Source organism: Salvia miltiorrhiza, chromosome 2 (assembly GCF_028751815.1).
Source record: "Salvia miltiorrhiza cultivar Shanhuang (shh) chromosome 2, IMPLAD_Smil_shh, whole genome shotgun sequence".
Lineage (NCBI taxonomy): Eukaryota > Viridiplantae > Streptophyta > Magnoliopsida > Lamiales > Lamiaceae > Salvia > Salvia miltiorrhiza.
In genome coordinates, this window is record NC_080388.1 from 16776594 (window position 1) to 16787498 (window position 10905).

The 10905-nt window shown below is 38.9% G+C and overlaps 1 protein-coding gene and 1 long non-coding RNA gene across 3 annotated transcripts; one reads left to right on the forward strand and one right to left on the reverse strand.

The window, feature by feature from the left end:
* Nucleotides 1-218: 218 nt before the first annotated feature.
* On the reverse strand, nucleotides 219-5776 carry LOC131011396 (uncharacterized). Of its 2 annotated transcripts, XR_009096888.1 has the most exons (4): nucleotides 5477-5764; nucleotides 683-1116; nucleotides 326-581; nucleotides 219-284 (listed from the first exon to the last, which is right to left on the reverse strand). It is a non-coding gene; the product is annotated as an uncharacterized LOC131011396 (long non-coding RNA). The 2 variants fall into 2 exon arrangements; XR_009096887.1 differs by having other exon boundaries at nucleotides 219-581; nucleotides 5477-5776.
* A 2901-nt stretch (nucleotides 5777-8677) lies between these two features.
* Nucleotides 8678-9751, forward strand: LOC131008066 (uncharacterized). Its single transcript, XM_057934967.1, has one exon. It carries the CDS (start codon nucleotides 8678-8680, stop codon nucleotides 9749-9751), a length of 1074 nt encoding a protein of 357 aa, XP_057790950.1.
* The last annotated feature ends 1154 nt before the right edge of the window (nucleotides 9752-10905 follow it).

Genomic DNA, 10905 nt, shown 5'->3' on the forward strand with positions numbered 1-10905 from the left:
CAATCAAATATCAATTATATTATTCATTCTAATATTTTATTTGGACATTCGTAAGTTTATTAAGCTTATTCGAAAATTTTTGATGTTAAATATTTTTATGATTCTCAATCAAATATCAATTATATTATTCAAAAATATAATATTTAATGAATAATCTCAATTTTTTGATGAACATAACGTAATTTTCATTGAAGAGAACACAATATTTACTCATAAAATAGTAATAATAAAAATGTTAAGTAATAGTATTATTTATAAATAGAATATGTAATGAACAATCACACCTTTTCGATGAACAAAACACAACTTTAAATGAATAAGTCACAATTTTTCAATGAATAGAAACCCAAATCAATCATCTTCGTCAGCTTCAATTCCTATCATGTAAGACCTCGAAACAACTCCAACTAATTCAGTCGCAGATTACTATCAATGCCACTGAACACAGTCACCATACTGTAAGCTCCCATTTCATCTAAAAATGCACAAAATTGAGGCCAACAGATTTCGCCCGACAAGTGTTCGATCGATTGCTTGACCGAAGGCACACTTCACTGTGGAATGTAGTGTCAAAAGGGTATCTGCAAAATGATGCCTTGAGTGAATTGGCAGCGTTGTTCTGTAACGTGATAAGAGAACCCCCAATTGAAAAGAAAAAATAAATAAAAATGAATCAATTTACCTTAGGCTCCGCCGTTGCTATTCAGCCCAAGATCCCAACACCACAATTCAATTTTTGTTTAAATTGCGAAGTAAATGGGCTAGATCCAAATGCAGAAAGACTATCTAAATCTTGAAAAGTCTTCCACCAGGTTATGCGATCCGGCATACGAGATCAACATCTAGGGCTCGGTTCACATATCTGGCATATTCGATTTAGCAACATCCGCGATGGGAATCGAGCAAGTCATCGTAAGTGGCGTGGACAAAAGGAAGTCCAGGCGAAGGCGGCGGCAAATCGGTGGAGGTGGGAGAGAGACGACGGAGTGAGTTCAAGAGAGAGATGGATGGGGCGAAGGCGGCGGCCGTGGCGTCGACTGTGGAGCAGGGGGCGGCGGCGGCATGAAAAGGGGGCGGCGCACGGCGCCCTATTGGTGCGCCGAAACAAGGATGATTCTACAGAAACAACGATGAACTTCAACCTTCTTCGTCAATCTAGTGATTTTTTAGCAGCGTATAGAATGTATCTGTTCGGAATCGTAATGCCCTAATCTGAAATCTCCATGAAAATTTTGAAGAGTAGTGGAGGAGTGAAATGCGGAAGAACCCAATCTTCAAGATTTTCTTTCGTGTGTAAATTTCCAAATAACTCCTTACAGACTAAAGAATTCGAGTAATTTAATGCCATGGGTTTTTAATAATCAAAATCATGAATAAAAGGCAGTCGTAGGATCTAGGGGATCGGATGGTATAGGTTTATTCTCTATTCTTTACCATAGTGTAATTCTCTATTCTAGCCCTCCCCTATATATATATATATATATATAGTGATAGTTTTAATAATAGTGTCACTTGCATTGGGTGTTAGTGTTAATTGTATCTATTGTTAGTATCAGTTTGAGATAGTGTTATTTATATAGAATGATAGTGTCATTTGTACAACATCTTGCAATTTATAGTATGACAATTTCTTATTATTTGTTTACAGCATCTGACAAAGGGAAAAACAATGACGATAATGACTATGAAATACCTAGTTTTCATCTGTGGACGCCACTAGATGCCACCAGACAGTGATCCACAGCCTACTGACATAATTAATGAAGTATGTGAGACTGTGTTGCTGCCGCACCGGACATTATGAATTGCCTAATTTCGAATGCAAGAGGATTGGGGAATCCGGGTGCATTCCATGAGCTTCGCCGGATGATTTCCGATCATTCCCCAGATTTACTTTTTTTATGTGAAACAAAGTTGCGTGTCTTAAGATTTGATGGTCAGTTTATTGTGGATTCCAAGTGTGCTACTGGTGGTTTGATTCTTTTTTGGAAAAGTACTCTTAATGTTTCTATTCAGAGTTTTTCTGCATGACACATCGATTATTTGGTCACGAGCTATGACGTCCAATGGAGATTCACCGGGTTTTATGGCAACCCGGATCATTCTAAGATACATCACTCTTGGATTGTGGGGTACAAAATCTCCCTTGGATTGTGGGAGGCGATTTTAATGAGCTATGGTGTCAAAATGATAAAAGTGGGGGTCAAAAGCGTGCATGGTCATATATTGAAGCTTTTCGTCAAGCGGCGAGCGCTTGCTCCCTTCAACCTGTTCATATGGATGCGGAGTACACATGGTTTAATCAAAGATTTGGATCGGATCCTATCCTCTCTCGTCTTGACTTCTTTTTCAATCATCTCAACTTTCCAAATTTGGGCATGCTGCTGCACGAGTACTCGACTTGTTTAGCTCGAATCATCGGGTGGTTTCTCTTCCCTTGCTTGCACAAGAGAATTGCAGCAGTACCGGAGGGGGGAGCCGGTTCCATTTTGAGCAAAAATGGCTGCTAGAGAAGAACTTTACTTCCGATCTATTGAATCATTGGATCTTCGGACGGGGGCTATCGATTCATTCACAACTTGATAGATGTCGGGCGTACCTTAAGGCCTGGTTGAGGGACAAGGTTCAGAACCCTACCAAGAATATTGAGACCTTGCGAAAGAAAAGAATGACAATTCTTATCAGGGGCCGATCAGATGAAATCCTGGAGCAGGTACAGGAGGTTAATGTACAACTCGAGAAATTGGCTGAAGCGGAGGATTTCCACTGGAAACAAAGATCCAGAGTGAATTGGCTGGGACTGGGAGATAGGAACACGAGATATTTTCATACTTTTGCCTCGTCAAGGAAAAAGAATAATACTATTGTTGTCTTGCTTGACTCTCACGGTATTCATACAAAGAAATATGATAAGAAGGCCAGCATTATTCAAGATTTCTTTGGCCGGTTATTCTGCTCTAGCAATCCCACTAGCAACAAGATACAAGAGGTGATTGGCCACATTAACATGAAATTTTCTTGCGAGGAAACTCATGCATTGGCTGAGCCATTCACAAAGGAAGACGTTCGTAAAGCTCTTTTCCAAATGCAGCCTAATAAAGCCCCCAGACGTTCTTAAAGTGCTGAATGGAGTGGATTCTGTGGTTGCTTGGAACAAAATTCTTATCGTCTTAATTCCCAAAGTGAAGAAACTGATGAATGTCAAGGATTTTAGACCTATTAGTCTTTGTAATACTACCTTTAAAATGGTTACTAAAGCTATTGCTAATCGGCTTCGGGGGTTGCTTGGATCCCTTATTGATGAAGCACAAAGTGCTTTTGTCCCAGGGCGCCTAATCTCGGACAATATTATGGTGGGTTATGAATGTCTTCACTGGCTTCGACAACATAAAACTAATAAAGTTGGTTATGCCGCGGCCAAACTTGACATGAGTAAAGCCTATGATCGGATGGAGTGGGATTTCTTACATGTTATTATGTTGGCTATGGGGTTCCCGCGATCTTTGGTGGAGCTGATTTATGGGTCGCTCAGTCCATCCCGGGGTCTCCGACAAGGCTGTCCCTTGTCACTATTCTTTTTTGTTATTTGTGCTCAAGGCTTATCTTCCATTCTTAGAAGCAATGAACGACAAGGACTTTTTAGTGGGATTTGTATTGGCCGCCATTGTCCAACGATATTACATCTTTTCTTCGCGGACGATAGCCTTCTCTTGTTCAAGACCTCTTCTTTAGGGATATCTATGGTTCGTCGAGCTCTGGATATTTATTCCCGAGCTTTGGGTCAAGAAATTAATTTCGAGAAATCCACCATTACCTTTAGTCCAAGCTCTTCTCCCGCTGAAATTGAAGAGACTACTCGGATTTTGGGAGTTCGCAACACTGATGGGCTCTCTCTCTACTTGGGACTCCCTACGTTCATTTTGTGCCAGAAGAAAGTCCAGTTCGATTTTCTTAGAGAGAGGGTGGCGACGAAACTTGGCTCCTGGAAACACAAATGTTTCTCCGTTGGGGGAAAGGAAGTTCTTATCAAGTCCGTGATCCAAGCTATGCTGACCAATACAATGTCAGCTTTTAAGATTCCTAATGCTATATGCATGGACATTGAAAAAGCTTGCGCCAATTTTTGGTGGGGCGAATCAGATAATGGGAAGAAGTTGCCAATTGTAGTACCCCGATTGTACTGTACTTCTGGTGTACCCAAGACCACATCTAATTACTTTGGCATGTCTTTTTTTTTTGTTGGAATTGTCCAAATAAACTTAACTTGTTTTTTTTCGAATAATTATTTTAAATTATTCATATATATTTATATGATAACTTTATTCTGTTAAATAATTATGCCGAAAAAATAAATCAAACTTAATGAAAGGAAGGAAGTAATTAAAAGCGTACTTGATTGACAATCTAACTCAATTGACACATCTATATATCTATATATAAAAGTCAAGCGCAGCCATGTTTGGCCATTTCCTGCCAAAAGAGTGTCTCATTTTAACCAATGTGCTATGTACTTAGCATAAAAATGTCTGGTGTGTAATATGCTATTCGCTATGTATTTACATTAAAAAATAACTTCAACATCTGATTTACAAGAAGCCTTGGAGGCCACGCCTGACAACTAATAATCTATTGGGTAAACAAAGCAATTTATTGGGTAAATATAGAATTTGATGGATAATACCTAAATATTGAGACTATAGTTGGAGCCCAAACTTAAATTCTATGAGTAGCCTCCAAGTTTCCCCTCTATAAAATGAATGCTTTACTTCCACATAGGGGTGAGCAGAAACCGAATCGAAATGCAAAACCGAACCGAACCGAACCATTTTGGTGCGGTTCGGTCCCGAATCTATTGGTTCGGTTTTCGGTTCGGTTTTAAAAATTAAAAATCGATAAGTTTTGGTTCGGTTTCAGTTTTTAATTTTTGATTGGTTTATATATTAATATTTTATTATATATTTATATTTTATAATATATATTCAATTTTCTAATTTTTAATTGGTTTATATATTTATATTTTATTATATATTTATATTTTATAATATATATTCAATTTTCTAATTTTTAATTGGTTTATATATTTATATTTTATATATTTTATATATTTTATAATATATTAATTAGTTTTTTCATAAATTATATATTTATATTTTTACATTATTTTACAGGTTTTTAATTGTTTTTTTTTCGAAAAAAAAGAATTTTTTTTGCATTGGTTCGGTAAACCGAACCGAAACCGACAGTTTTACCGGTTCGGTTTCGGTTCGGTTTGGCACCCCCAATTGCTGCGGTTTGGTTCCAATTTTAACCATCGATTCGGTTTTCGGTTTTGAATTTTTGGTTCGGTTTTGCACCGAACCGAACCGATGCTCACCCCTACTTCCACATTTCAGAATTGCAATCATACTATTTCACAAACGTCACTGTTGCTCAAGGACACCTCCTCTAATTGCAACAAATATTAAAGGGAACTTACGTGTTCGTTGGAAAATGCAACTCCGTTCAACGGCAGCAGTGGAGGCGAAAAGCTTAAGGACACATCCTCTAATTTCAGCTAACTCTATTCGATGGCGTCGACGAAGACAACAAAAAAAGATGGGAATTAGGGATCAATATTGCTGCAGAAAGAAGATTATCAGTAACAAGGATGAAAGAAGAAACAGCACGCGGCTGATGAAGAAATAAAATTAAGAAGAATAGCGTTTGTGGGATAGCACCGCTTTTTGATTCTAGCCCTAAAATTACATGGTTTTGTATTTGGTTGTTGAATTGAGCTTGATTTGGTCTTGGTAGATTTATAGGGCCATTGGGCTATATATTTGATTTGGGCCGAGTACAATTATTTGATATGCTTAGTATAATTGTTAATTTTTTGTCTTCGTATTATAGTATAAATTAGGAAATTAATATTTAGCTAATAGAATTTATAAAACAATATTTGTTTCACACTATAACACTATTAATTGACATTTTGTATAAGATGAAGATTAATCTTTTTCATTTAATCAAGGGTTATTAGTGCCTAAATACATCAACTTTGGGAGTAGTTTGGTTTTGCACATGAACTTTAAAAGATGTAAAAAAATACATGAAAAAAACATTTTTTTTTTCGTTTGATTTGAACCTTCTGTAATTTATCCATTTTTATTCACTTAAAATCATCCTATTTTCTATATATGAATGCTATTTTAGATAAATACCTACAAGAACCTTTCATTTGATTGATTAAATTACACACCAATTTATAAAAAATATTCCCCTATTCAATTATTTTTCCACTATCGAATCTATTTACTCCAACTTTCAATATATATGTTGATTTAATTTTTTAAAATGAAGGTGGTATGAAGAAAATTATCAAAATATTGATACCGATAATTATAAAATTTTCAGGTTCAAAGAAAAATATTGACATAGTGCAGCTATAATGTGTGAACTTCACTCAAAAATAGTTGATGTAGATTTAACTTAATTCATGAGGAGTAAATACTCATCAGCGCAGGTCATTATCATCAGGTCATTATCATACACTTCTATTTTATTTACCAACTAACATTTTCTTATTACGTAGAATCAAGAAGGACCACGCACTTCGCAAGACACTCTGGGCCTGCGCTGACTAAGGGTTCCCCCAGCGCAGATACCACTGGCCCTGAAGAACTCGTTGCTGCGCAGGTTTAGCAGACATTTAAGAGTCGTCTTCTACACTGACTCGGTTGACATCATCAAAGAGCCTCGCCCGCGTCCACTTGATCAATGTTTAGAGGTGTCACTCTGAGTGGACTCCCCTTAAGAAGGTCTGCGCAGGGGATTCAGGATGCGATGGTAGTTAAGAAAGCTGCAGATCTGTTAGTAAAAGGACGAACCGCAGAAGATAACGACGGCCACTACCTTTCCTGCATGAGGAGTGCGCGAGACATCAAAATGACTGTTGTACCCTCCTTCTTTGTAAATCCTATAAATATGTGTAGTTGTTCATTGTAAAAGAGGGATGTTCTTCTTGTTCTTTAAGAAACTGAGTAGTATTAAACTTGTGGAGTGTTCTTCAAGTTTTGAGCCATCTGAATCCTCTTGGAGCTATATAATCCGGACTATTCAGGTTCTTGTCGTTTTTTAATTGGTTAATAGAAGATAGGGAAGGTTTTTATTTCACCAACTGGCAGCGTCTGTGGGAAAATATTTGAGCTTTAGTGTGAGTTTAGTTAGTTTCAATGTTTTTGTTTTTCTTGCTCTTAGTTGTTTCTGTTTGGATCTGGATTTTTCGGCATGTTTTATGGTGAATCTCTGGATGTGGGGATAAATCAATGTTTTGGTGATTTTTGTATGATGTGCATGCCTGGTCTCTCCTGATTTCTAAATCCCCTGTTAGTATTTCGCGTGAAGATCTTCTATGTATACTCTGTTGCTGAGTGGATGTGTTTTTAAAACATGATAAAGATGAAGATTATACCTATGTTTAAAATTCCTTTCTTTTTGTAAGATGATTACTTGGTAAATTCGTAGAACGTTTTTCCTGGTGATATGCTGGTTTAACTTACATGTGTTTTTCTGGATGTTCTGTTCATCAGCCGCATTCAGCTATAGGTGTTACGTTAAGATTAATGAACATGGTTATTTGTTGAAAGCTATTTTGGTTATCGGAAAAGGGAGGCGATAGTGATTATCCTGGGTTTATTTCCCAAGAAGATCCGTTGTTCTTCAGAATTGTTGTTGAGATGAGGTTTTCTAGGTGTTTTTTCTATCTGGTGACTCTGTATGTTTGATTTGGGATCTTATTATGGGCCGAAGTTTGTGAGTCCATAAGGGCTTCATTATTCCATTCTATGGATTTTCTATATGGGCTTCATCACCACAACTAATGCTTGTTACGGGAAGGATAATATTTAGCACGGGAAACCTGTGCAGGAACTCCCAATGCGTCGTTAACTTTATTTCTCTCTCTTATTATTTTCAATATTCAGGTACCAATCATGGGGACTGAGGATCCTCATCGAGATCTGGCCAAAGAATTTGATGCAGTTGCGGGAAATAGGGAAAGTAAGAAAACAGGAATTTCTTCGACACAGAGGATTGATCTTTCAGAGCTCACACCACCAGGATTCACTACTTTGAACAGTTCTTAATTCCAAGAATAGTGCAGTCCCTGATAGGGACATCCACGCAGGTCAACACAGCATCTGCCCCGACCTCGGGACTTATCAACATCAATGTGGCAAAATAGATGATGGCGATGCTCAACTACGCGACTATGCGTCAGTTAATGGGGATGTCGCCCCCCACATAACACCAGCAGCACTACGGGAAGAGGAACAGATTACTCACAAGAAAACTACCACCACGGCTATGCAGGAAAAGGAGCTTGAAGGTCCTACCGCCTCAAAACTAGTTACACAGAGGGAAATGGCGACTACTGAGGAAAAGAAGGGAAATAATAAGCGAATGATCATCATTGACAATGTCCAAATAGAGGATGCGGGTGATTCGACCAGTGGAACTATTCCGCGGTGTGGTTTCGGTACTCAGAAGGAGAACACTAAACTAAAGGAAAAAGTATCATTCCTTAAGAGCCAACTAAAGAGTTTGGAGACTGAATTAAGAGAAAACGCCCAGGAGACTGAATTGAATGTAACCTTTGATCAAGGAAAACAGATATCGGAATAACAGTGGAAAGAACCGCATGATACCCCGGCTCAATGGTAGCCCCTTTTCTAACGAAATTTTGCTAGAGCCATTTCCTGTCAACTACAGACCAATATCACTAGATTATGATGGGACGGCGGACCCAAAGGAGCATATGGCATGGTTTGAGGGATTAGTTGCGTTACATCAGTATGCTGAAGGCATCAAATGCCGGATCTTTGTCACCACACTTTCTGGGGTTGCCCAGCGCTGGTTTCGTAATTTGAAGGCTGATTCTATTCACTCTTTTGGAGATCTATATCTCACGTTCATGAGACAATTTGCCAATGCAACACAAGTGAAAAAAACGGTTATGTCATTAATGGACATAATGCAAGAGGCTCATGAGACATTAAGAGAATACATCGCTCGGTTCAACGTGATAGCATTGGACGTACTTGACGTGGAGTCACAAATCAAAGGATATGCATTTGTTAAGGGTTTGAAGCCAGGACCGCTCTTTGATAGGCTCCTTATAACACCCCCGCGAGATTTTGATGACATCATGGCTGTTCTACCCGGGTACTTGCAATTGGAAGATGCCAAGGCAGCATGGAAAGCAGAATCTGACAAACATCGATCAAAGAAGAGTGACAATAATACCGAGCATAACGATAGGCATTATCAAAGGGCACCATATAAAGGACTACCACCAAGAATCCCAACAATGTCTATAGAAATGCAGAGCACACCACCCAGAGCGGCACGGGATGAAGGAGAGGGAAGAGATGGAGAGGATATGCGCAGACGAACGCCTTTGAATAGGCATGTGGAGGAGATTTTCCATATTATCAAGGATGAACGGTGGTTCCGGGCACCATGGGACTATACCCAAGGAGACCCAAAGCCTAGGCGAAATAAATCTTTATATGAATACCATAATGCGTATGGACACTCGACTGCGCAGTGCGGGCATCTCCAACACCAATTAGAGATTTTGGTAAGGAAGGGATTACTAGATAGGTTTATCGATGGACTCCACAGGGATACACCTAAAAGACAGCGTAATGATAATCACAATCGCGAGCGTGATTATAGAGAAAAAAGAAGAACTCAGGGGAGAGAAAGATGAGGCGGATACGAAGAACACAAGGACCACGCAGAAAACAGACACAATGAGAAAAGAAGGCAAGAAGTACCTGAGCGGCCCCCGTTCTGACGGGAGGTGCACATGATCATCGGAGAAAATGGCATGCCCACATCGAATAGAGCAGAAAAATAGATAGTACGCGCGGTCAGAACAGGACACTATGCTCAGACTGTAATGGCCATAAATGACGCCACTCCCGATCCAATCATTTCATTTGGGCCTGAGGATGCTAGGCCTCTTTTGTACCCACATGACAACGTATTGGTGTTAACTGCATAGATAACAGGATGCCTGATCCACATAATGTTCGTAGACTCGGGCAGCGCGGTTAACATACTTTATCTCGAATGTTGAAAAGTCATGGGTTTGGAAACAACTATTAAACCTACCAATGCCCCACTGTATGGATTTTCGGGAGAGTCAGTAATACCAGTGGGGATGATCGATTTACCAGTAACTCTGGGACGAATGAATGAAAGCAAGACTAGAATGGTCAAGTTCCTAATCATTTATGCACCATAGCCATCATACAACGTCATCTTGGGACGACCTGCGCTGAACAACTTTAAGGCGGTCATATCCATGCTATATTTGAAAATGAAATTTCCCATCAATGATGGAAAGATTGGAGAAGTTTGGGGCGATCAAGCTATGTCTAAAGAATGCCATGTGCGTGTGTTGACCCAGCATGCTGGACACAAACGGAGAAGGGAGATGGACATAGTAGACACAACAAAACGGGGAAAAATGGAAATGGTCACAGCCTCGAAACCAGAAAGAGAGGAGATCACAACTCTAAGGCAAGACACGGAAAATTACCTTTGGTTACTACCGAAGACGCGCGTTTACTCATTGAACTGTTCTCGGACAAAGAAGGGCACATAACAAAAATAAGAGCAGGAATTGTTGGATTTGTATACTGAAAGCAAGAACGTTTCATGTTTGTATACAATGATTCCCGTGTTCACTATTTAATCTCCTATCTGATTGTGTTCATGATTGTATATGTATGTTCTTTATCTCTATATAAGTAGATTATATGGTGTGTTGTAGATCACAGAAGACCATATAATTGGAATAACCTTAAGATATATATAAAATGATCACAATCGAAATGACTCTAGGACGAGTTGTTG